Below are 27,875 nucleotides of genomic sequence, written 5' to 3'. Positions count from 1 at the left end.
GCTTACACCAGAAATATATCACTGCTACTCTACTGATTTGTTATTTTATGTATGTTCCCTTTGGCTGCTCTCACCTTTTCCTCTCTCCCAGTCCTGTGAACTGGGTTGTGGGAACTTTCCCAACATACTGGACTAACCCCCTAACCCCAGGTATAAATGTAGGCACTGGCCACGGAAGGAAGGTCCTAACTGGCGACCAGTCTGATGATCCTTCTGCTACTTCATACTATTCATCAAGGGACGACGGTGGAAATGCACGAACAGAAAATGTCACGTTCCATTCGCTGATCCCCATCCCCCTTCCCATTAACACCCGTCACTCTGGTGTGCATCATCTCCAACGAATGCCTCTCCCAGACGACCCAGTGGAGATCAGGTATTCATTGTGTGGGGAATTATGGGGTAAAAAGATAGACTTGTATTTCTGAGGTGTTCTTTTCATAGTCCTGAGAAGTCCAAAAGCACTTTACAGCAAATGAAGTACTTTTCAAAGTGTAGTTTTGGTTGAGGGATAAATATTACCCAGGGCACAAGGGAAAACTCTTCTAAATAGTCATGTGAAATTGTTTAGTAGTCACACTCACTACAGAGGATCAGTCTAGAACAGGTGCTTGGGTCTCTGAAGTGGGACTTGAACCCACAATGTCCATTACCCAGAGACAATAGTGACATCACTGGGATAATCGGAGAGAGCACTCTCCACCCAAAACTCCTTGGCCCAGAATTGGTGTTCCCTTGGGTGATTTGGTTGAGAGGTACCCCAGAAGATGTGCCGGGGTCACCACATTCCTTCTGCCTCCCACTCACCAGGTAAAGACTGTGCGGGAATTGCCCAGGAAGCTTACATATCTGATGGGCAATCATCACTTGGAATCATCTGATTGAAATTAGCTATGCGGAAAGGCTGAATAGTCCCGGACTGTTTTAATTAGAAAGACGGAGGTTGAGGGGTAACCTGATATAGGTCTACAAGATTTTGAGGGGCATGGATTGAGTGGATGGGCAGGCACTCTTTCCCAGGGTGAAGGGATCAGTCACCAGGGGGCATAGGTTTAAGGTCCATAGGGCAAAGTTTAGAGGAGATGTGCCAGGCAGGTTTTTTACGCAGAGGGTGGTGAGTGCCTGGAACGCGTAGCCAGGGGAGGTTGTGGAAGCAGATACATTAACGCCATTTAAAAGGCATCTTGAAAAATACATGGATAGGATGGGTACAGAGGGATATGGCACAAGGACGTGCTGAGGGTTTTGGCCAAAGATGGTATCATGACTGGTACAGGCTTGGAGGGCTGAAGGGCCTGTTCCTGTGCTGTATTGTTCTTTGAAATTAGAGGCTATGGGTGGTCCTGACTCTCAATAGAATAGTTACCCAGGAAAAGTTAGAAGGATCAAAAGCACTTCTAACTCCTGGGTAGCTATACTACTGACTACACACCCTACAAAGAGTACCCGACCCATCTTGCCCGCTTGCCTAATACATTTACCTTCTCCCTGGCTTCTCAAAAAGGCTGAGACCTGTGAACTCACTGGTTTATGGCAGCTAGAGCTGTAAAAGCAGAATGTGGCTTCACTTCCCCTGACACTGTTGCCCTACACTTAAAAAGTCCCAAGAGCCGGCCTGCTACACATTTCTCAAATCCGGGTCAGAAGATCGAGCGAGAAACACACAGTTCCTGACTAAGGAGGAGTGAGGTGGCAACCCGACTGTGATTGCCGCTCCGTTGGGAATTCTGACCCCTGGTGTAATGTAGCATTATGTCCTCGGCCTCACCCAGAATCATTCGGACTCCCTCTATTCAATAAAAAAAAAATTTTTAAGTTCCTTTCGTAGCCTTCATTCTCATTTTCTCTCCAGTACGTAACCTCCCATCGTTTGACGTGTGTGCATTTGTACACAGTTAGAATTCAAGACTGGAACTTTTCCCAAGAGGAACTGTGAAGTCCACTGATCTGTGTCTATTTATAAACTGAAATCTAAGACCAAGCAATGTGTGATCAGAGAAGCACTCACTAATTTAAGCTTGTTGCACACTCTGCATAAATTAAAATAGTGGCATTTTTATTTCAGTGCTAATAGTGTCAACTGGTGATTTTTCTCTCCCAAGTGCTAGAAGTGAATCTGGCATAACTGATTCTAGTTGAGAAGAATTGACTGAGATCTGGTGCGTTTGCAAAACATCAGATTCTAGACTTTCGAAATGTGGCTGTGTAGGTGTAAAGTCGCCATAGCCCCAGATGACCATAGGCTGCTTCTCCATTGAGGAGGAGAGCTGGCTGGTGATGATTTAACCGGAGGATCACCACACCTCAAACTAGGGGTAAGGTTGAGAAAGCGGGGCCTTCGTGAATAACCTCCTCGGCTGGTATAGGAATTGAATCCACACTGTTGGTCTCGCTCTGCATCACAAACCAGCTGTCTAGCCAACTGAACTGGAAGTTAGATTAAGAATGTGCAGTGGGCCCTCTTCACCCAACAATAATGGATCAACATGTTGATCCAAGAAGTTAATAAACATTACCATGTACCAAATTCAATCCAGAGTGTGCACTAAGTTAGCTGGTGATGGAGTGGGGATGAGATTGTTGACTTACTGCAGGAGAATGTATTGGGCATGATTGCCTGGTCTTGTCTGTGGCAGGACCCCTTGCAAGCGAGAACGGAAAATTTGGCGTTCCAGCCAGAACTCTATTCACTTAAGCGGCACCGAAAAGTCCTAGCCATGAATGAGGACCGAGAACTACGGTCACTGGGTCTGGTTATTGATAATTGATATCCAGTGACCCATCCCGCACGTGTAGGCATTGGCTGGGGGCAGAACCCCCTCAACAACCAACCCCCTACAGTAAACAAACCAGCCTGCACACACTTATCAAAACACACACGCATGATTAATCGTTACTTGGGTTAGGTGCTGAAGACAGTGAGTATGCAAAGGTATATTGCCTTCCGGAGTGGAAGAAAAGGGAGAAATCCTGTGCGGTGAAGAGCAGGGAGAATTATTGATGTAAAGTGTATTAAATAGAATAGCGTACACTGTCAACGTTATCCCAGCCTTTTTTTAAAAAAGAGATAAAAAATAATTACCTTTTCAGTTGACAGTGCAAATTGTGCTGTTAAAATCAAAATTGAGAGCTTTTAACTCATACTATTTTTGCTATTTGCACTATGAAATTTTGAGAAAAATGTTTATTAGTCCAGAGATTGAAAAGCACTTGTCCTCATGGATCAATGTTTAATGAATTTAGATTTGAATTTTATTTCCTTCATTGCAGCTTCTTAAGAGATGTTGTCTTCCCACAGCTGCACCTGTGACAAAGATACAGGAATCTCTTAAATACAGGAATCTCTTGGGGAAGGGTCATTTTTTTTTTTGCAGATCAATAAGAATAAATGGAATTAATTTCTTAAACAGAGGATTGATTGTTTTATTGGATCGTATGAAAAATGTATGAGTGATGTGCTTGTATATTCTATTTTTAAAATTGGTTTAATGCAAATAAATGGTTCTGGTTAAAAACAAAACTGTGATGCATTGTTTTTATCCTCCAATGCTTTAAGATTACCTTAGAAACCAGATTGGTTTCATGTCTCAGGATTATTGTTTTCGCTTCTAATCACAATCTTTGCTTTTAATAGCAATATCAGGAAATAATAAATTTTATCCAACAAATATTGTCAGTTGTTACTTTTACAATACTAAGTGATTTGGTTCAAACATAGCCAATAAAACTTGGATGAACAGCACAAAGTAATTCCAGAAAATCAAGAACAAAGCAGAGGGAAAAGGAAGTTGAAGTGCCCAAATTTCCTTGTGAGGAATTGCCGTACACAGTCGGTTACAGACTCTGAGAAACCATCAAAATTCCAATTCAATCCCTTAACTTATGGGTTAATAGAGTTGTGGTCCTGTGCAAGGAAATAATACATTTGTCCATGTTCTTTCTTCAACATGATCTCGCTTCGTTTAAGCTGTCTGGTTCACTAATATCCTTTCAGGAAGGAAATCTGCCGTCCTTACAAAGCCAATATGACCCCAGACCCGCAATGAAGTGGTTGACTCTTAACTGCACTTAGGACTGGTCAAGCAAGTCACTTGGTTCGTGGTCAATTAGTGATGGGCAGGAAAAGCCAGCAATGCCCATATCTCATAAAAGAATGAACAAAAAAGAAACAAAAAAAAAAACCACTGCAGTCCACCTGGTTCAGGTACACCCGTAGTGATGTTAGGGAGGGAGTCCCAGAATTTTGACCCAGCGACAATAAAGGAATGGTGGTATAGTTCCATATCAGGATCGTGGGTTGCTTGGATGGGTACATGTGGGTGGTGATACTTTCATGAGTCTGCTGGGTGGGTGAGAGTGTGGGGATGGAATATGCTGTTAAAGGAGCCTTGGTGAGTTGGTTCTGTCAAAAGAGCCTTAGTGAGTTGCTGCTGTTCACTTAGAGGGTATACACTTCTGCCACTGCACTGATGGTGGAGGGAGTGAATATTTTGTGGGGTGGGTTCAAGTTGACTGCTTTAGCCTGGATGGTGTCAGATGTCTTGAACATTTACATTCTTTTTGGTGCTGCACTCATCCAGGCAAGTGAAGGATATTCCATCACACTCCTGACTTGTTCTTTGTAGATAGTGGAGAGGCTTTGGGGAGATGGAAGATAAGCTACACGCCACACAGTTCCCAGTCTCTGACCTGCCCTTGTAGCCATGGTATTTGTATGACCAGTCTAATTGAGTTTCTGGTCAATGTTAACTAAAATGTTCATGGTGAAGGAAAATTCTGACGATTCTTTCTTGAGATTGCCATCTTGGATGGTGTGAATATTACTTGCCACTTATCAACCAAAGCCCTAATATTGTCCAGGTCTCGCTGTATGCACGATTGGTAACTTTGAGAGACCAATCTGTGAACAGCCTGCAAAGGGACATTGGAGCTGCATTTTGGGGGTAACATTATCACCAGCACTACGCCTAACGAGGTTTGAGGTGGAGGAAATGGTAGGGTGGCAGTTGGTTTCGGATTTTTTTAACAATGATTTTTTCTTTTGTCTTTAAATCTCAGTAATCCTATATTCTGGTCCAAAAGTATGATGACCTCATACATCAGGATGAAGGATGCTTATAATCCAAAGGCCTTGAGAAGATGGTTTTTTTTTTATATATAATTTTTATTGGAATTTTTTACAGAAAATATAAAACATAACGACAAACAATGAAATGCAACAAAATAACCCATAATAACTGTAACACCCCCAGACCGTAACGACGCATGTATCCCATCCCCCACCCCCAACCCCAATGAACAACAAAAGAACTTAAAAATAAATTTACCGTAAATTAAATAAACAAACATAGTCATCGTTCGCCCCCCCCCCTCACCTTTTCCCTCCCCCTCACCTTTTCCCTCCCCCTCACCTTTTCCCTCCCCCCTCCCCCCCGGGTTGCTGCTGCTACTGTCCCCGTACCCTATCGTTGAGCCAGAAAGTCGAGAAAAGGTTGCCACCGCCTAAAGAACCCTTGTACTGACCCTCTCAGGGCGAATTTGACCTTCTCTAGCTTAATGAAACCCGCCATGTCATTGATCCAGGTCTCCACGCTTGGGGGCCTCGCATCCTTCCATTGTAGCAAGATCCTTCGCCGGGCTACTAGGGACGCAAAGTCCAGCACATCGGCCTCTTTCGCCTCCTGCACTCCCGGCTCCACCCCAACCCCAAAAATCGCGAGTCCCCATCCTGGCTTGACCCTGGATCCCACCACCCTTGACACCGTCCTCGCCACCCCCTTCCAGAACTCCTCCAGTGCCGGGCATGCCCAGAACATATGGGCATGGTTCGCTGGACTCCCCGAGCACCTGACACACCTGTCTTCACCCCCAAAGAACCTACTCATCCTCGTCCCAGTCATGTGGGCCCGGTGCAGCACCTTGAATTGGATGAGGCTAAGCCGCGCACACGAGGAGGAAGAATTAACCCTCTCCAGGGCATCAGCCCATGTTCCGTCTTCGATCTGTTCCCCCAGTTCCCCCTCCCATTTAGCTTTCAGCTCCTCTACTGACGCCTCCTCCGCCTCCTGCATAACCTTGTAGATATCAGATAGCTTCCCCTCTCCGACCCAGACCCCCGAAAGCACCCTGTCACTCACCCCCCTCGTGGGAAGCGAAGGGAATCCCTCCACCTGCGGCCTAGCAAATGCCTTTACCTGCAGATACCTGAACATGTTCCCCGGGGGGAGCCCAAATTTCTCCTCCAACTCCCCCAGGCTCACAAACCTCCCATCAATAAACAGGTCCCTCAGCTGTCTGATGCCCGCTCTGTGCCAACCCTGAAATCCCCCATCAATGTTCCCCGGGACGAACCTATGGTTCCCCTTTAACGGAGCCTCCATCGAGCTCCCCTATGTCGCCTCCACTGCCCCCAAATCTTGAGGGTAGCCGCCACCACCGGACTCGTGGTATACCTCGTAGGAGGGAGCGGCCACGGCGCCGTTACCAGGGCCCTCAGGCTTGTATCTCCACAGGACGCCCTCTCCATCCGTTTCCATGCTGCCCCCTCCCCCTCCATTACCCACTTGCGCACCATCGACACATTGGCCGCCCAATAATACCCCGAGAGATTGGGTAACGCCAGCCCCCCCATCTCTACCCCGCTCCAAGAAGACCCTCTTCACCCTCGGGGTCCCATGCGCCCAAACAAAGCTCATGATGCTGCTAGTCACCCTTCTAAAAAAGGCCCTAGGGATAAAGATGGGCAAACACTGAAAAAGGAACAAGAACCTCGGGAGAACTGTCATTTTGACGGACTGCACCCTACCCGCCAACGATAGCGGCACCGTGTCCCACCTTTTAAATTCCTCCTCCATCTGTTCCACGAGCCTGGTAAAATTAAGCTTATGGAGAGTCCCCCAACTCCTGGCCACCTGCATCCCCAGGTATCTGAAACTCTTCACTGCCCTCTTAAATGGGAGTCTCCCAATTCCCTCCTCCTGATCACCCGGGTGTACTACAAATACCTCACTCTTGCCTAAATTTAACTTATAGCCCGAGAAGCCCCCAAATTCCGCTAACAGCTCCATCACCCCCGGCATTCCCCCTTCTGGATCCGCCACATACAACAGCAGGTCGTCCGCATACAGCGATACACGATGTTCCTCCCCACCCCGCACCAGACCCCTCCATCTCCCTGACTCCCTCAACGCCATAGCCAAAGGTTCAATCGCCAGTGCAAAGAGCAAGGGGGACAGGGGGCACCCCTGCCTGGTCCCACGGTAGAGCCTAAAGTACTCCGATCTCCTTCCATTGGTAACTACACTTGCCATCGGAGCCGCGTAGAGCAGCCTCACCCATTTGATGAATCCCTCCCCGAATCCGAACCGCTCCAGCACCTCCCACAGGTACCCCCACTCAATTCTATCAAACGCTTTCTCCGCATCCAGCGCCACCACTATCTCCGCCTCCCCCTCCACTGCCGGTATCATAATAACATTTAGCAGTCTCCGCACATTCGTGTTGAGCTGCCGTCCCTTGACAAATCCTGTCTGATCCTCGTGTATCACCCCTGGCACACAGTCCTCTATCCTGGTGGCCAGGATCTTCGCCAGCAACTTAGCGTCAACATTGAGGAGCGAGATAGGCCTGTATGATCCACACTGCAAGGGGTCCTTATCCCGCTTCAGGATCAGAGAGATCAGTGCCCGCGACATCGTCGGGGGCAAAGCCCCCCCCTCCCATGCCTCATTGAAGGCTCGCACCAACAGGGGGCCCACCAGATCCGCATACTTTTTATAAAATTCCACCGGGAACCCGTCCGGCCCCGGCGCCTTACCTGACTGCATTTGTCCAATCCCCCTGACTAGCTCCTCCAACTCTATCGGCGCCCCCAGCCCCTCTACCAGCTCCTCTTGAACCCTTGGGAACCATAGCCTGTTCATGAAGCTCTCCATTCCCCCTCTCCCCATCGGAGGTTCTGACCGGTACAGTTCCTCGTAGAAGTCCCTAAAGACCCCATTTACTTCTGTCCCCTTCTGCACTACATTCCCACCCCTATCCATCACTCCACCAATTTCCCTAGCCGCATCTCGCCTGCGGAGCTGATGCGCCAACATCCTGCTCGCCTTCTCCCCATACTCATATACCGTGCCCTGCGACCTCCTCCACTGTGTCTCCGCCTTTCTGGTGGTCAACAAGTCAAATTTGGCCTGCAAACTACGCCGTTCCCCCAGCAACCCCTCCTCCGGTGCCTCCATGTATCTCCTGTCCACATCCAGGAGCTCCCCCACCAGTCTCTCCCTCTCCTTCCTCTCCCTCCTTTCCCTTTGGGCCCGGAATGAGATCAGCTTCCCCCGGATCACTGCTTTCAGAGCCTCCCTGACCATCCCCACCCGGACATCCCCCCTGTCGTTGGTTTCAAGATACCCCTCACTACTTCCCCGGACCCTCCTACACACCTCCTCATCAGCCAGCAGCCCCACATCCAGGCGCCAGAGCGGGCGCTGGTCCCGCGCCTCCCCCATCTCCAGATCAACCCAGTGCGGAGCATGGTCTGAAATCGCTATGGCCGAATACTCTGCATCCTGCACCTTCGGGATCAATCCCCTGCTCAGGATGAAAAAATCTATTCGGGAATAGACCCTATGGACATGGGAGAAAAAAGAATACTCCCGCGCTCTCGGCCTCCCAAACCTCCAGGGATCCACCCCTCCCATCTGGTCCATAAACCCCCTCAGCACTTTGGCCGCCGCCGGTCTCCTACCCTCCTTGAACTGGACCGGTCCAGTGGGGGATCCAGCACGGTGTTAAAGTCTCCCCCCATGATCAGGCCCCCTGCCTCCAGGTCCGGAATGCGGCCCAACAAGCGCCTCATGAAACCGGCATCATCCCAATTCGGGGCATATACATTAACCAGCACCACCTTCTCTCCCTGCAGCCTACCCTTCACCATAATATATCTGCCCTCCTTGTCCGACACCACCTCAGCCGCCTCAAACGCCACCCTCTTCCCCACCAGAATCGCCACCCCCCGGTTCTTCGCGTCCAATCCTGAGTGAAAAACCTGCCCCACCCATCCCTTCCTCAGACGAACCTGGTCCGCCACCTTCAAGTGGGTCTCCTGGAGCATAGCCACGTCCGCCTTCAGCCCCTTCAGATGAGAAAATACCCTAGTTCTCTTAACCAGCCCATTCAGCCCCCTCACGTTCCAGGTAATCAGCCGGATCAGAGGGCAACCTGCTCCTCTCCCCGGCCGGCTAACCATAGCTTATCAACTGCTCGCCCCAGGCCAACTCGCCCCACCTGACCCGTTCCCAATGGCGATAACGCCTCTCCTCTACCCCCCCGGCCCACGCCAGCTCCTTCCTGGCCATTCCAGCAGCAACCCGGTATCCCCCCCCCCCCCCACCCCCCCAGGCTAGGACCCCTCCTAGCCGCGACGCACCCTCCATGGTACTTCCGTGAGTCAGCTGACTTCTGCTGACCCGGCAGCTCCTGCCAAAACCCATCTCCTCCCGGCATGGGGTCATCCCCCTCTTGCCACACCTCCTTGGCACCGCTTCAGCGCGGGAAAGAAAACCAGTGAAGGCCACGCCCCCACCTCCAGCTCCGTCCCCCCGCCCCGCAGCGCGGACAACCAGAGGAAAGCCCGCGCTTTCACACTGCCACACCCCACCCTTCTGACGCAGCTCCTCAAAATCCAGTTTCACCCCAACCCCCAGCCCCGTACAGAAGAGAACATATAAAGTACATACCCCCAATGTTCCCCACATACCCCACACCCATACCCAACAGACAAACCCACCCGGAAACAGAGCAAAAAGAAAACCAGCATAAAAAAAACACCTGTCAAAATTGAAGAACAGCAACAGCGAAAACAGCAACGGCCATAGTGTGTCCCCAGACCCTAGTTGGAGTCCAGCTTCTCCGCCTGTACAAAGGCCCACGCCTCCTCCGGGGACTCAAAGTAGTGGTGCCGGTCCTTATATGTCACCCACAGACGCGCAGGCTGCAGCATTCCAAATCTGACCTGCTTGGTTGAACCCGGCCCGCCGCTTTGCCACCTCCGCACTCCAGTCCTGGTAGATTCGCACTACCGAATTCTCCCACTTGCTGCTCCTCTCTTTCTTGGCCCAGCGCAGCACACACTCCCGGTCACTAAATCGATGGAACCGCACCAGCACCGCCCGCGGGGGTTCATTTGCCTTAGGCCTCCTGGCCAGCACTCTGTGAGCTCCCTCAAGCTCCAGGGGCAAATGGAAGGACCCCGCTCCCATCAACGAGCTCAACATCGTGGTCACGTACGACGGGAGATCCGACCCCTCCAGCCCCTCCGCCAGGCCCAGGATCCTCAAATTCTTTCGCCTCGTGCGAACATCCAGCTCCTCCAAGCGGTCTTGCCACTTTTTGTGAAGTGCCTCGTGCAACTCCACTTTCCCCACGAGGACCACGGCCTCCTCCTCCCGCTCAGCGGCCTGCTGCTGCAACTCCCTAATGGACACCTCCTGGGCCGCCTGAGCCCCAAGCAGCTTGTTGGTAGTCGCATTCAGGGAGTCCAGCAACTCAGCCTTCAGCTCCGCAAAACAGCGCAGAAGAGAGGCTTGCTGCTCCTGCGCCCACTTCCTCCAGTCCTCGGGTGTTCCGCCGGCCGCCATTTTGTCCTTCTTCCCCCGCTTTTCTTGGGGAGCTGCTGCAGCTTTTTCCTTTGCCCCACTCCGGGTGAGCTCCTCTAGACACCTTCCCCCACCGGGATTCATCGAGACAACGCTGTTTGGGGCCCTCAAATCGGCCCAAAAGTCCTTAAGTAGTGGGAGCTGCGGTGCACTGCAAAGCCGATTTTCTGACCGCTCCACTCCTAGTCCAGGCCATCCACCGGTGGAGAATCTGAGAAGGAGTGTTCCCACAAGGGGAAAAGTCCAAACAGCACCACTACAAGCCCTTAAAAGAGCCCCAAAGTCTGAAAATAGTGGGAGCCACTGAACGTGCGGCTTAGCTCCGCATCACCGCTACCGGAAGTCCGTCTCCGCTTCTTCAATGGCCTTGGTGAGATCTTTTCACCATTCTTCCCTCTGCTGCTAGAATTCAGCTTTCATAAAGGCCCTCAGGTCAGCTTGAGACGTATAAGCTGGCCCTTCCCCCGCTTGCATGCTTGCAGAGGCTTTTGTTTGCTGCTACTTCAGACAAATCTTGCACTGTTTCTGAGGGTCTGATAACCAAGAAACATCCTATTCCTGGGGGAAAATACTCCTTGAACATTCACCCACGCCTTTTCATCGAAATTCCAACCCGTGCTGCCCAAAAATGAGCTCTTTTCTGCAACCTTAGGCAGGAGCTGCCTCTGTGTGATCACTCACTCCACGATGCACACCGGAAGTCCTTGAGAAGATGTTTAACTCATTGAGCAAACCTTGTATTGCTGCACTTGTGACTTATGATCTGTTGTTTTGGTGGTTTTTAGACCTCAACATCCTCATGGGAATTTTCTGAAGTAAACGGCAAAGGGGAGTCTGAAATGTCAATAAGAAAGACTTTTTTTCAGCATTTAAGCAGTATTTACACAGGACCCGTTTACACTTCTCAGCGTCCCTGACCTATTATACTAGTGCCGGTTAACTCACAGCCCAATCAGCACTAGAGAACAATCATCCCAAGCTGGATGAGTCCCATACAGGGTTGTAACACTTTCCTGTCAATTTTGGCCTTCCTCAAAGCGTGCTGGGAAAAGGTATTGGATTCCTTTCTCCAAATATTGCAGGGCCAGGAGGTTAATAAACACGGAGGTGATGGGTGAATGAGATTTGTTGCAGCAGAATTTTGGATCAGTTGAAGTTTAAGGAGAATGGAAGATGAGTAGACTCTCAGGATATCATTGGAATTAGGGTCGCCAACTCCCCAGATTAGACCTGGGGCTGTTTGACTGACAGTCATCCAGTTGGGAAATAAGACATTTTCTTTCCAATTGGTGACAAACAGCGATACTTAACTCAGTTCTGCTCATGGCCACCTTGATGTTGTGGCTCTACCATATGGCCAAGTTTGGTCAATTACTTTAAGTAACAGAAACTTAAAAGCTTTTTTTCTTTCTTTTTTACTGGGAGACTAAGTACAGGTGATGGCAGCTACAGCAGTGGAATGTTCCTCCTGCAGAATGTTCGAGGTAAGGAAGACCACCGGTGTCCTTGCTGACTTCACCTGGGGCAAGTGCAGCCATCTCCAGCTCCTCACAGACCGTGTTAGGGAACTGGAGCTGGATGAACTGAGGATCATTCGGGAATCTGAGGGGGTGATAGATAGAAGCTACATGGACAAAGTTACACCTGCGAACAAAGGTAGCTGGGTAACAGAGGTGGGAAGAGGAGGAAGCAGTCAGTGCAGGAATCGCCTGTGGTCGTTCCTCTCAACAATAAGTTTACCGCTTTGGATACTGTTGGGGGGGGGGGGGGGGGGGGGGGGATTACCTAGCAGGGGTAGGCTGCAGTGACCGGTTCTCTGGCACGAGGTCCGGCTCTGGGGCTCAGAAGGGAAGGGTGGAGATTAGGAGAGCACTCATTATAGGGGACTCAATAATTAGAGGTACAGACGGGCGGTTCTGTGGGCACGGGCGAGACTCTCGGATGGTTTGTTGCCTCCCTGTGCCAGGGTCCATGAGGTCTCGGATCATGTCTTCAGGATCCTTAAGGGGGAGGGGGAGCAGCCAGAAGTCGTTTATGCACATTGGTACCAACGATGTAGGTAGGAAAAGGGGTGTGGATGTAATAAACAAGTTTAGGGAGTTAGGCTGGAAGTTAAAAGCCAGGACAGACAGAGTTGTCATCTCTGGTTTGTTGCCGGTGCCACGTGATAGCGAGGCTAGGAATAGGGAGAGAGTGCAGTTGAACACACGGCTGCAGAAATGGTGTAGGAGGGAGGACTTCAGGTATTTGGATAATTGGAGCGCATTCTGGGGAAGGTGGGACCTGTACAAGCAGGACGGGTTGCATCTGAACCAGAGGGGCACCAATATCCTGGGAGGGAGGTTTTCCTGTACTCTTCGAGAGGGTTTAAACTAATTTGGCTGGGGAATGGGAACCGGATTTGTAGTCCAGCAACTAAGGTAGCCGATGTTCAGGACATCAAAGCGTGTAGTGAGGCAGTGGGGAAGGTAACACTGACAAAGGAGAGTACTTGCAGGCACGGAGATGGGTTGAAGTGTGTATACTTCAACGCAAGAAGCATCAAGAATAAGGTGGGTGAACTTACGGCATGGATCGGTACTTGGGACTACTTGGATAGAAGAGGGGCAGAAATGGTTGTCGGAGGTTCCTGGTTATAGATGTTTCAATAAGATTAGGGAGGGTGGCAAAAGAGGTGGGGGTGGAATTGTTAATTAGAGATAGTATAACAGCTGCAGAAAGGCAGTTCGAGGGGGATCTGCCTACTGAGGTAGCATAGGTTGAAGTCAGAAATAGGAAAGGAGCAGTCACCTTGTTGGGAGTTTTCTATAGGCCCCCCAATAGCAGCAGAGATGTGGAGGAACAGTTTGGGAGACAGATTTTGGAAAGGTGCAGAAGTCACAGGGTAGTAGTCATGGGTGACTTCAACTTCCCAAATATTGAGTGGAAACTCTTTAGACCAAATAGTTTGGATGGGGTGGTATTTGTGCAGTGTGTCCAGGAAACTTTTCTAACACAGTATGTGATTGTTCGACCAGAGGGGAGGCCATATTGGATTTGGTACTTGGTAATGAACCAGGGCAAGTGATAGATTTGTTAGTGGGGGAGCATTTTGGAGATAGTGACTACAATTCTGTGACTTTCACTTTCGTAATGGAGAGGGATAGGTGTGTGCAACAGGGCAAGGTTTACAATTGGGGGAAGGGTAAATACGATGCTGTCAGACAAGAACTGAAGTGCATAAGTTGGGAACATAGGCTGTCAGGGAAGGACACAATCGAAATGTGGAACTTGTTCAAGGAACAGATACTATGTGTCCTTGATATGTATGTCCCTGTCAGGCAGAGAAGAGATGGTCGAGTGAGGGAACCATGGTTGACAAGAGAGGTTGAATGTCTCGTTTTTCTTTTTAAAAATAATTTTTATTAAAGTTTTCACAAAATATCAACAACAGAATGGAAAAAGAACCCCATAGAATTAAATACAAAACAAAACAAAACGCCCCAGAAACCCCTCCCCCCGTACATAAATAATAAATTAACACCTTTTCCAATTTAATAAACCCCACCATATCATTGATCCAGTCTTCCACGCTTGGGGACCTCGCATCCTTCCACTGAAGAAGAATCCTCCACCGGGCTACCAGGGACGCAAAGGCCAGAATACCGGCCTATTTCGTCTCTTGCACTCCCGGCTCCTCTGCAACCCCAAATATTGCGAACCCCCAGCCCAGTTTGACCCTGGATCCTACCACCCTCGACACCGTCCTCGCTGCGCCCTTCCAAAATTCCTCCAGCGCTGGGCATGCCCAGAACATATGGGTATGATTTGCTGGGCTCCCTGAGCACCTAACACACCTGTCCTCACCCCCAAAAAACTGACTCATCAAGGACCCGGTCATGTGTGCCCTGTGCAGCACCTTAAACTGTATGAGGCTGAGCCTCGCGCACGAAGAGGAAGTGTTCACCCTCCTGAGGGCCTCTGCCCACATCCCCTCCTCGATCACCTCCCCCAACTCCTCCTCCCACTTACCTTTCAGCTCCTCCACCGAGGCCTCCCCCTCCTCCTGCATCACCTGGTACTTGGCCGAAATCTTCCCCTCTCCGACCCATACCCCCGAGATCACCCTGTCCTGTACCATGCGTGGCGGCAGCAGCGGGAATCCCAGCACTTGCCGCCTGGCCTCCATCACCCACTTGCGCACCATCGCCACATTAACGGCCCAATAGTACCCACAGAGGTTGGGCAGCGCCAGCCCCTCCCCGTCCCTGCTCTGCTCCAGGAACACCCTTCTCACTCTCGGAGTCCCTCACGCCCACACAAACCCTGTAATTCTGTTGACCCACCTAAGGAAGGCCTTCGGGATAAGAATGGGGAGGCACTGGAACAGGAACAAAAACCTTGGGAGCACTGTCATCTTGACTGACTGCATCATACCCACCAGGGACAGCGGCAACGCATCCCACCTCTTAAACTCCTCCTCCATCTGCTCCACCAACCTCGTGAAATTAAGTCTAAGCAGGCCCCCCAGCTCCTGGCCACCTGGACCCCCAAGCATCTGAAGCTCCTCTCCGCCCTTTTTAGTGGGAGCTCGGCAATCCCCCACTCCTGGTCCCCCGGGTGAACCACGAACAACTCGCTCTTCCCCATGTTGAGCTTGTACCCTGATAAATCCCCAAACTCCCTGAGGATCCTCATTACCTCCGGCATCCCCCCCACCGGGTCCGCCACATATAGCAGCAAGCCGTCCGCATAGAGCCACACCTTATGCTCCTCCCCACCCCTCACCAGCCCCCCCCCCATTTCCTCGACTCCCTCAGTGCCATAGCCAGGGGTTCAATCGCCAATGCAAAGAGCAGGGGGGACAACGGATACCCCTGCCTCGTCCCTCGATGCAGCCGAAAGTACTCAGACCTCCTCTGGTTTGTGGCCACACTCGCCATTGGGGTCTCGTACAACAGCCTAACCCACTTGACGAACCCTCGAACCCCTCCCCAAACCCGAACCTGTTCAGCACTTCCCATAAGTACCCCTACTCTACCCTATCAAAGGCCTTCTCGACGTCCATCGCTGCCACTATCTCAGCCTCCCCCTCCCTCGCCGGCATCATAATAACGTTCAGGAGCCTCCGCACATTCGCATTCAACTGCCTCCCCTTCACGAACCCCGTCTGGTCCTCATGGATGACCTGCGGCACACAATCCTCAATTCTCATAGCTAAGACCTTCGCCAGCACCTTGGCATCTACATTTAACAACGAGATCGGCCTGTAAGACCCACACTGCAGGGGATCTTTGTCCCTCTTCAAGATCAAGGAGATCAGTGCCCGGGACATCGTCGGGGCAAACCCCCCCTCCCTTGGCTCATTGGAAGGTCCTAACCAGCAACGGGCCCAACAGGTGCACATATTTTTTTGTAAAACTCGACCGGGAAACCATCCAGCCCCGGCCCCTTCCCCGCCTGCATGCTCCCTATCCCTTTGACCAGCTCCTCCAGCACAATCCGGGCCCCTAATGCCACCACCAGTCCCTCCTCCACCTTCGGCAACCTCAGTTGGTCCAGAAAGCGGCCCATCCCTCCCTTCTCCACCGGGGGCTCGGACCAATACAGTTCCTCATAAAAGTCCCTGAAGACCCCATTGATGCCAACCCCACTCCGCACTACACTCCCTCCCCTATCTTTAACTCCCCCGATCTCCCTAGCTGCGTCCTGCTTCCGAAGCTGATGCGCCAGCATCCGGCTTGCCTTTTCCCCGTATTCATAAGTCGCCCCCTGGGCCTTCCTCCACTGCACCTCCACCTTCCTGGTGGTCAACAGGTCGAATTCGGCCTAGAGGCTGCGCCTCTCCCTCGACAGTCCCTCCTCCGGCACCTCCGCGTATCTCCTGTCTACCCTCACCATCTCCCCCACCAGCCTCTCCCTCTCCCTCTGTTCTCTCTTCTCCTTGTGGGCCCTAATGGAGATCAGCTCTCCCCTAACCACCGCCTTCAGCGCCTCCCAGACCGTCCCCACTCGAACCTCCCCATTATCGTTGGCCTCCAGGTATCGTTCTATGCTTCCTCGGACCTGCTCGCTCACCTCCTCATCCGCCAACAGCCCCAACTCCAAGCCCCACAACGGGCGCTGGTCCCTCTCCTCCCCCAGCTCTAAGTTTACCCAATGCGGGGCGTGTTCCGAAATGGCTATCGCTGGGTACTCGGTATCCTCTTCTCTCGCAATCAGCGCCCTACTCATGACAAAGAAGTCGATCCGGGAATAGGCCTTATGAACGTGCGAGAAGACTGAAAATTCCCTAGACCCCGGCCTTGCAAATCTCCAAGGGTCCACCCCTCCCATCTGGTCCATAAACCCCCTCAGCACTTTAGCCGCCGCCGACCTCCTCCCCGTCCTAGACCTGGAGCGATCCAGTGCCGGATCCAACACCATATTAAAATACCCCACCCCCCCATTATTAGGCCCCCCACTTCCAAGTCCGGGATCCAACCCAACATACGCCGCATAAAGCCCGCATCGTCCCAGTTCGCTGCGTACACGTTGACCAGCACCACCCTCTCCCCTTGCAGCTTACCACTCACCATTACGTACCTACCGCCATTGTCTGTCACAATGCTCGACGCCTCGAACGACACCCTCTTTCCCACCAAGATCGCCACCACCCCGATTTTTGGCATCCAGCCCTGAATGGAACACCTGACCTACCCACCCCTTCCTTAATCTTACCTGGTCCGCCACCTTCAGGTGTGTCTCCTGGAGGATTACCACATCCGCCTTCAGCCCCTTCAGGTGCGTGAACACCCAGTTCAGTTTAATCGGCCCATTCAGTCCCCTTACTTTCCAGGTTATCAGCCGGATCAGGGGGCTGCCCGGCCCACTCCCCCCTCCCCCGCTGACTAGCCATAACCCCTCCTTGGCCAGCCGCGCGCCCATGCCCCACGCCCGGCCCGTTCCCCGTGGCGGCAGACCCCTGTCCCGACCCACTCTACTCGCTCCAGCTCCCCCTTGACCATACTAGCAGCAACCCGGTCCCCGCTCCCCACCCCCCCCCCCCAAGCTGGGACCCCTTCTAGCTGCATTGCTCCCCCCTCTGCACTCCTGTAAGTCAGCTGACTCCTGCTGACTCTGGCCACTCCCGCCTCTCTTTCGACTCCTCCCATTGTGGGACTTTCCCCCCCCCCCCCCCCCTCCATAATCCACCAGCAGGCTCTCCGCCTCCCCCATCCATCCCGAGCGCAGGAAAAAGCCTGCGCTTCCCCGCCCTGGCTCTGCCCCTTTCAGCCTTCAGCGTGGGAAAAAGCCCGCGCTTTCCACCTGCCCGGCCCAGCCTCCTCTGGTGCAGCTCCTTTTACAGGCCCAGTCCCCTCACCTCCGGCTTGGGCCTCACCCACCCCTGCGGGGCCCCATTCCCCCTACCGGGCATCCACCCCCATTCCGCTTACTTGCCCCCCTCCAAGAGCCCACCCGACAGACCCAACCAAAACAGTGCCCAACCCACCCTAACCACCCACACCGAATCAAAAATAAACAAGAACAGAGAATCCCCGCCCTCAAAATGTAACACAACCACGGCAATCCCCAATCATCCCCACGCACGACCCCTCATCCCGACTCTCAGTTTGTGTCCAGCTTCTCGACCTGAACAAAGGCCTATGCCTCCTCCGGGGATTCAAAGTAATGGTGCCGGTCCTTGTAGCTGACCCACAGATGCGCTGGCTGCAGCATGCCAAACTTCACCCCCTTCCTGTGCAGCACCTTCGCCCGGTTGTACCTGGCCCGCTTCTTCGCCACCTCCGCGCTCCAGTCCTGATAAATGCGAACCTCCGCGTTCTCCCACCTGCTGCTCCTCTCTTTCTTAGCCCATCTGAGCCCGGTCGACAAATCGATGAAACCGCACCAGCACCGCCCGCTACAGCTCGTTAGCCTTGGGCCTCTTCGCCAGCATTCTATGGGCCCCTTCCAGCTCCAGGGGCCCTTGGAAGGACCCCGCTCCCATCAGCGAGTTTAACATGGTGACCACATAGGCCCCCACATAGGCCCCGATGTCTGATCCCTCCAGTACCTTCGGGAGGCCCAGGATCTGCAAATTCTTCTGCCTCGATCGATTCTCCATCTCCACGAACCGTTCCTGCCATTTCTTGTGGAGCGCCTCGTGCGCCTCCACCTTTACCGCTAGGCCCAAGATCTCATCCTCATTATCTGAGATCTTTTGCCGGACCTCACGGATTGCCACCCCCTGGGCCGCCTGGGTCTCCAGCAGCTTGTCAATAGAAGCCTTCATCGGCTCCAGCAGGTCCGCTTTAAGCTAAAGCAGCGCTGGAGAGCCTCCTGCTGCTGCTCCGCCCACTGCATCCACGCTGCCTGGTCTTCAACCGCCGCCATCTTGCTTTTCTTCCCTCGCAATTTCTTTGGCTTCACCCACACTTTTTTAGTCGCCCCGCTCCTGGTCCAAGCCATACAACATCGGGGGAATGTTGCAGTCTCCTTCCCAAACCGGGAAATGTCGAAAAAATGCCGTTGGGGGCCCAGAAAAGAGCCCAAACGTCCGTTCCTAGCGGGAGCTGCATAGCCGCAACCGGAAGACTTGAATGTCTTGTTAAGAGGAATGAGGAGACTTATGTAAGGCTGAGGAAACAAGGTTCAGACAGGGCACTGGGGGGATATAAGATAGCCAGGAGGGAACTGAAGAAAGGGATTAGGAGAGCTAAGAGAGGGCATGAAAAATCTTTTGGCAGGTAGGATCAAGGAAAACCCCAAGGCCTTTTACACATATGTGAGAAATATGAGAATGACTAGAGCGAGGGTAGGTCCGATTAAGGACAGTAGCGGGCGTTGGGTATTGAGTCTGAAGAGATAGAAGAGGTCTTGAACGAGTACTTTTCTTCAGTATTTACGAATGAGAGGGGCCATATTGTTGGAGAGGACAGTGTGAACCAGACTGGTAAGCTCAAGGAGATACTTGTTAGGAAGGAAGATGTGTTGGGCATTTTGAAAAACTTGAGGATAGACATGTTCCCTGGGCCTGACGGGATATATCCAAGGATTCTATGGGAAACAAGAGATGAAATTGCAGAGCCGTTGGCAATGATCTTTTCGTCCTCACTGTCAACAGGGGTGGTACCAGGGGATTGGAGAGTGGCGAATGTCGTGCTCCTGTTCAAAAAAGGGAATAGGGATCACCCTGGGAATTACAGATCAGTTAGTCTTACTTCAGTGGTAGGCAAAGTAATGGAAAGGGTACTGAGGGATAGGATTTCTGAGCATCTGGAAAGACACTGCTTGATTAGGGATAGTCAGCACTGATTTGTGAGGGGTAGGATTTGCCTCACAAGGCTTATCAAATTCTTTGAGGAGGTGACCAAGCATGTGGATGAAGGTAAAGCAGTGGATGTAGTGTACATGGATTTTAGTAAGGCATTTGATAAGGTTCCCCATGGTAGGCTTATGCAGAAAGTAAGGAGGCATGGGATAGTGGGAAATTTGGCCAGTTGGATAACAAACTGGCTAACCAATAAAAGTCAGAGAGTGGTGGTGGATGCCAAATATTCAGCCTGGAGCCCAGTTACCAGTGGCGTACCGCAGGGATCAGTTCAGGGTCCTCTGCTGTTTGTGATTTTCATTCATGACTTGGATGAGGGAGTTGAAGGGTGAGTCAGTAAATTTGCAGATGATACGAAGATTGGTGGAATTGTGGATAGTGAGGAGGGCTGTTGTCGACTGCAAAGAGACAGATAGGATGCAGAGCTGGGCTGAGAAGTGTCAGATGGAGTTTAACCCTGACAAGTGTGAGGTTGTCCATTTTGGAAGGACAAATATGAATGCGGAATACAGGGTTAATGGTAGGGTTCTTGGCAATATAGAGGAGCAGAGAGATCTTGGGGTCGATGTTCATGGATCTTTGAAAGTTGCCACTGTAGCCATCTGGGATGGCCACTTCCAGAATACAAAATGGATGTTTGCAAAGACTGTGGTGAAATATGGACAATGCTAAGAAAGCAGGCAGGCACAGAGCCTGGATGGTAATTGAGAAAGCAACTCCCAGACGAGACTGAAACTGTAAGGCAATTAGCATATTGATGGCCCATCTCCGGGAACAAAGGAATGACCAAGTAACCAATACTATAGCAGACAGCCCAGCGCCAGAAAGACACAAACAAAGCAAGGCCAACGGCCACCTAAGACACGCCCAGCCATCAGGGCACCCACCCCTTTATTGGTCAAGATCAATACAAGTGATCAAGATACGGCTCAATTAATCGGGGCCAAGTTCAAGGCCCGCCCAAAAGCGCGCGAAGCTCCTTTGAGTATAAGAAGCCCCCGAGAGAGAATCGCTCCCTTGGACTTGGCTCTCAGAGCGGAGAGACCGGTCCACCAGCTGCACCAGAAGCAAGTAAGTCCAAGGTCAACGCTTGCCATCAGACGGACGACCTTCGCTGTTCTCCTGTACCTCTTCGAAGCCAACAACATCAGATCCAAACAACGGCCATTGTTCCTCTGACTGAGTGGGCACCCGAAGTTAAGTATAGGCATTAGCGTTAGAGATAGTTTAGTTTATGGTATTTTGTGCATGAGTAGATATTACTGTGTGTGTAAATAAATAGTATTCACTTTGAACTAACTAACTGGTTGGTGCATTGGTTCTTTGATCAGTATTTGGGTTTGAACCTTGTGGCGGTATCGAAAGATACCTGGCGGCTCTAGAGCAAACATAATTAGGATTAAGGATGGTGACCATATTGACCGCTGTATTTAGAACCAGATAAACAGAGCAACACCACTCAAGTGGATAGAGCTGTGAAGAAGGCCTATGGTGTGCTTGCGTTCATTAGCAGAGGGATTGAATTTAAGAGCCGTGAGGTGATGATGCAGCTGTACAAAAACTTGGTAAGGCCACATTTGGAGTACTGTGTGAAATCCTGGTCACCTCATTTTAGGAAGGATGTGGACGCTTTGGAAAAGGTGCAAAGGAGATTTACCAGGATGTTGCCTGGAATAAAGAGTAGGTCTTACAAGGAAAGGTTGAAGGTGCTAGGCCTTTTCTCATTAGAACGGAGAAGGATGAGGGGAGACTTGATAGAGGTTTATAAGATGATTAGGGGAATAGATAGACAGTCAGAGACTTTTTCCCCGGGTAAAACAAACCATTACAAGGGGACATAAATTTAAGGTGAATGGTGAAAAATATAGGGGGGATGTCAGAGGTAGGTTCTTTACCCAGAGAGTAGTGGGGGCATGGAATGCACTGCCTGTGGAAGTAGTTGAGTCGGAAACATTAGGGACCTTCAAGCCACTATTGGATAGGTACATGGATTATGGTAGAATGATGGGGTGTAGATTAATTTGTTCTTAATCTAGGACAAAAGTTCGGCACAACATCGTGGGCCGAAGGGCCTGTTCTGTGCTGTATTTTCTATGTTCTAAACAGCTCCTGGTTCCAGCCTTCATTTCTTTCAGACTGTACCACTGGATCATCTGAAATTCAGGTGGCCTTGTATCTTTTTATTTGGTTTCAACCAGTGTCAGTTTCCACAGAAACCTGAGGTTTCCATTTCACTTTCCAGTCCTAAAAACCCAAAGGTTTGGTTTTCCTTTCAGTTAGGGTCTACTTCAAAAAGATATACTGCCTTTGAAACGATGGATCTTGTGAACGGGGGTGTAGTATTAAACAACTAATGGGAGGGAAAGGGTCCATAAATATCCACATCCTCAATGACGACAGTGCCTAGAAGACAAAGCTGATGTATTTGCAACCAATTTCAGCCAGAAGTTCTGAGTGGATGATACAGCTTGAACTCCGAATGAGATCCCTACCATCACAGATGCCAGTCTTCAGCCCAATCCTGTTCAATCCACTTGGCAGCAAGAAACATCTGAGTACAGTAAATGTTACAAAAGCAATGAGCCATGACTATATCCTGGCTGTAGCTCTGGTGAGTTGTGCTCCTAAAACCTTCTATTCACAGATATCTGCATGAGAAAAGTGCCTGGTTAAATTGTCCACAATTAACAGGACAAATCCAATCCAGTAAATTACATTCACAAGTGTCTTCTCACTCATCAGCAAAATGGGGGAAAGAGTTGTCAACACTGTAATCAAGTGGCACTTACTCACCAAAAACCACTGACAAAGGAGCTGAATTCTGGAGGTGAGGTGAGAGTGACCATCCTTGACATCAAGCAGCATTTGACTGAGTGTGGCAACAAGGAGCTCCAGCAAAACTGGTCAATGGGAGTTGGGGAGAAAACTCTCCACTGGCAGGAATCATACCTTGCACAAAGGATGATGATTGTGGTTGCCAGAAGTCAATCATCTCAGTCCCAGGACATCAGTGCTGGCGTTCCTCAGTGCACTGCACAACTATCTTCAGCTGCCCTCCAACATGAAGTCATAAATGGGGATGTTCACTGGTGATGGCAGTATTCAATTTCACTCACAGTTCTTTCGATAATGAAACAGTGTACCTGCATGCAGCAACATCTGGACAACATTTAGGCTTGGGCTGTAACATTCATGCCACACAAGTGCAATTACTTTATTGTGGAACAGAAAGCTCATGCGTCTTATCAAGGAGCTTGTGGTACTAATACATGATTTTAGTATCTTTAGTTTTTGTCAGATATACATTTGGTACACAAATGATCTATCGAGTGAACTTTGAAGTTCTTCATCAAATTGCTATCATATAACACTTTAACGGACTGGAATGAACAGAATATCCAAACCAAACCCAACCCATTTCCAATTCAATTTCCCTCATTTAATCTAACATTGTGCTCCTAATCGCAGCGTAGTTTGTATGTAGTAATGGAGTCAATGAGTTGTGACACTGTTGCATTGACTAGCAAGTAAGATTCGAGAAGGGGATTTGTGGTTTTAGTGTCTTCAAACTCATGTCCAAAGCGACAGAAGTCTCCTTCGTACAACGTGATTTTTCAAACAGAATGCAGTGAGTGGAAGATAGCTGCATAGAGCAAATTATATACATAAAATCAACCCTAGTTACTTAGAGCAGTGTGATTTCATAGAATCCCGACAGTGTGGAAGGAGGCCATTCGACCCATCGATTCTACACTGACCCTCTGAAAGAGCATTCCGCCCAGGCCCACTCCCCCACCTCCTTCCCATAAACCCCACCTAACCTGAACATCCCTGGACAGAAGGGGCAATTTTATCATGGCCAACCTACCTAAACTGCACATCTTTGGCACCGGGAGGAAAGACACGCAGGCTCGGGGGAAAAGCGCATACTACACACCCGAGGCCGAAATTGATCCCGGGTCCCTAGTGTTGAGAGACAGCACTGTGCCAGCGTGCATGGAGGACTTTATTTTTAGTCATTCTTCGAAGGTGACCATTAGTGCCAAAGCCAGCATTTATTGCCCATCGCTAATTTCCGTTCAATTGAATAGCCTGCTGGGCCATTTCAGAGTCAACCACATTTGGTGTGGGCCTGGAGTCACATGTAGGCCAGGCTACATCAGGGCAACAGATTTCCTTCTCTAAAGCACATTATAATAAGATGGGTTATTTCCAGCAATCCAGTAGTTTCATGATCATTACTACTGACCAACATTTTATTCCTGATGTTTTTTTTATTAATTAATTGAATTAAATTCCTGCTGCTGTCACGGAGGGATTTGAGCTGGTCCGTGGAATATGAGTTGCGATCGGCATAGTGGCATTGTCACTATCCTACTATCCCCTTACTCAATCATCTCTATTCTGACCGGGATTTGTGCTGTTACTATACGTAGCCACATATTATTGCGGAAAGGAAGACAGGTGCCAACCAAATGAACAGCATACAAAATACTTTTTAAATATTCATTTAATCAAAGCCAATACGTTCAGTATGACAGCAGCAACTAAGACTTCGGGCAAATCAATTCTGCAGCAAAAATGGAAAAATCAATTGACTGGTTTAAAACTTAATTCTTTTCACAAGGTGCAGAATCGTCTTTCATATTTCCGGGCTTTCATACCTGTTGTAATGATTCAGAACCTGGCTTTTTGTTGAGAATCACACAAGGACCTTTCTGTCAATGAGGTTGAGATGGTTGGAGGGCTGTCACATGATTCAAAAGATACAAATTTAAGCGCAGGTGGGAATTCATATTGATTATTACACACATCAGACATGTGGTTTTACAGTCCAATGTGAGGTTATGTCGCATGATGAGAAAAATCACAAACACCAAGAACACTCGAAAAACAACTCTCCAGCCATAAGAATGGTTAAAGACCATCAACAGGGGGATTGGACAAGTTTGCAACATTACTTTTGGTATTAAAAGTGATACTTTCTTGACAGAATTGAATAACTACATTTACAGAAAAATAGATCATAATTATAAAACATAACAAAAAACATTATCACTGGTTTTCTGTGTCTCAGTGAACAAATGCATTGTCTACTAGAGTGGAGCCAGACTGACTTTCCTTGATTCAATCTTCTGTATTGAATTAATTGATTTCTGTTAAATAGCAGGATAGTAATAACAACTTTCAACATCACAAACCTTGGAAAGGAAATAAAATCAAATAATTATAATCCCTGCCCCTGATTGCTATGTAGCAATTCCTAATTAAAGTTCTGTAAGAGGAAAGAACAATGCAGCACAGGAACAGGCTCTTCGGCCCTCCAAGCCTGTAACGGTCATGATACCAACCGTTGCCAAAAACCCTCAGCACTTCCTTGTGCCGTATCCCTCGATACCCATCCTTTCCATGTGTTTGTCAAGATGCCTTTTGAATGCCGTTAATGTATCTGCTTCCACAACCTGCCCTGGCAATGCGTTGCAGGCACTCACCATCCTCTGTGTAAAAAATGTGTCTTGTACATCTCCTCTAAACTTTGCCCCATGGACCTTAAACTATGCCCCCTGGTGACTGACCCCTTCACCCTGGGAAAGAGTGCCTGCCCATCCACTCTATCCATGCCCCTCAGAATCTTGTAGACCTCTATCAGGTCACCCCTCAACCTCCATCTTTCTAGTGAAAACAGTCAGAGTCTATTCAGCCTCTCCACATAGCCAACACCCTCCAGACCAGACATCCTGGCAAACCTCCTCTGCACCCTCTCCAAAGCCTCCACATCCTTCTGGTAGTGTGGCGACCAGAATTGTGCGCAATATTCCAAGTGCGGCCTTACCAAGGTTCTATACAACTGTAGCATGACTTGACAGTTTTTATACTCAATGCCCCGTCCAATGAAGGCAAGCATGCTTTCTTGACTCCCTTGTCCACTTGTGTTGCCATCTTCAAAGATCTGTGGACATGCACGCCCAAATCTCTCTGACTTTCTATATTCCTAAATGTTTTGCCATTTACAGTTTATTTCCCCTCTCTGTTAGACCTAACAAAATGCATTACCTCACATTTGTCCGGATTAAACTCCATTTGCCATTTCTTTGCCCAAGTCTCCAACCTATCTATGTCCTGCTATATCTTCTGACAATCCTCAACACTATCTGCCACTCCACCAACCTTGGTGTCATCCGTGAACTTACTAATCAACATTAGAAAAACGTGGTTTTAGTAAATTCATGCCAAGGGACCAAACGAATCATTGCATCCCCTGACTGTAATTCCTTACTATTGAACAATTTGGATTTCACCATCCATTGGAACAGGAGTAAACCATTCAGGCCCTCAAGCCTGTCCCGCCATTCAATGAGATCATGGCTGATCTGTGACCTCACCCCAGAAACCTGCCTTTGGCCCATATCCCTTAATATCTTTGCTCAACAAAAATCTATCTATCTCAGATTTAAAATTAACAACTGATCTCGCTTCAACTGCTGTTTGTGGGAGAGAGTTCTAAACCTCTCCCACCCTTCGAGTGAAGAAGTGCTTCCAACGTCTCTCCTGAACCATCTAGCCCTAATTTTTAGACTATGCCCCCAAGTTTTAGAATCTCCAACCAGTGGAAGTAGTTTATCTTCATCTGCCCTGTTTTTCCCTGTTAATATCTTGAATGCTCCGATCAGATCGCCTCTTAACCTTCTAAATTCTAGTGAAAACAGGTTTAAATTTGAGTAATCTCTCCTTGTAACTCAACCCCTGTAATTCAGTTATTTAGGTTGAGGCATGAATGGTGTCGAAGTTAGCTCGCCAAACTTTCTGACACATGCGATTTCAGATCAAATTGGACCTTATTTCACATCCTTGATTAGGATACCCACAACCTACTGAGGTGGATGAACTGCAGATTATCCTCCCTTAACAAATCAAAGAAGATAGACAATAAGCCTGAGAACTGAAGTGAACCACAGCACTGGGATTACAAGCAATAATCAGACATGAACATGTCTGATGCATTTAGGGTTACCCAGCGACTTAAATAACAAATCATTAATGGATCGAGTTTCTTAACAAAATGAGGAACAGAGGTTGGAAAGGCAATTCAGTGGGTATCACAATAAATCAACATGAAAGGAATCAATCACTAAATAAATACAAGTTAAGATCAGTATCTGAAACTGTAGCAAGTTTGTGATATTACTTTCAGAATAAGTCATAGAATCATAGAATTTACAGTGCAGAAGGAGGCCATTCGGCCCATCGAGTCTGCACCGGCTCTTGGAAAGAGCACCCTACCCAAGCCCACACCACCCTATCCCCATAACCCAGTAACACCACTCAACCAACACTAAGGGTTTGATTCCCGGCTGGGTCACTGTCTGTGGGAAGTCTGCATGTTCTCCCAAGTCCTTAGATACCTGACAAGTTAACATCCTTGGAGATGCAGCTGACTGGCTAGATTAATCTACAAGTACTTCCAGACATTACACGACCATATCTTCATCAGGAACGTGGCTGAACTGATCTTCTTCCTTCATTGATGCTAGTCTCTGGACAGTTGAATCAATGAGGCAGGTTGTCTGCTCCACTTGGATCCTTGGTGCTGGCTGAACTCATGTTACACGCAAACAATGGTACCTGAGCCAGCCTCACTCAGACACGAGTGCAGGTAGGTGATGCACTTATCTGTGCCGGTAGCTATTGGGTTAAACTGTACAATCTAACTTCTTCCCCTCTGTCTTGAAGTATGTTTGTGCAAAACTCTACATTTGCTGGGTAAATATTACCACAGAGGGAGATAAATACCCTCCCAAAATTAGAAAGATTCTGGGTGCAATACAACCATGCACCAGAGCCATGTGTCAAGTGTGTTTAGCCGGGTGTTTCCTGGCGCTCACAGTGCCAAGAAAGACCAAGCTATCTAACTGGACTTTGCTGCAATTTGG

The 27,875-nt window shown here is 49.5% G+C and overlaps 1 protein-coding gene across 3 annotated transcripts in view; it reads right to left on the bottom strand.

Annotated features, from left to right (window-relative positions):
* Window positions 1–27,875, bottom strand: part of dffb (DNA fragmentation factor, beta polypeptide (caspase-activated DNase)) — a 91,024-nt gene that overhangs the window by 24,420 nt on the left and 38,729 nt on the right. For 2 of the 3 annotated variants that reach the window (XM_038821773.1, XM_038821776.1), the window contains one exon: window positions 24,437–25,145. The exons of the other annotated variant lie outside the window; for it this stretch is intronic. In XM_038821773.1, the coding sequence (XP_038677701.1) occupies window positions 24,914–25,145 (232 nt within the window). In that variant the 3' untranslated portion in view covers window positions 24,437–24,913. Of the gene's footprint in view, window positions 1–24,436; window positions 25,146–27,875 lie in introns of those variants that run through there. 3 annotated transcript variants of the gene reach the window in all.

This window comes from Scyliorhinus canicula, chromosome 16, assembly GCF_902713615.1.
Source record: "Scyliorhinus canicula chromosome 16, sScyCan1.1, whole genome shotgun sequence".
Taxonomy (NCBI): Eukaryota; Metazoa; Chordata; class Chondrichthyes; order Carcharhiniformes; family Scyliorhinidae; genus Scyliorhinus; species Scyliorhinus canicula.
Note: the sequence above shows the minus strand (reverse complement) of the source record. Positions and strands in the feature narration are given on the sequence as shown.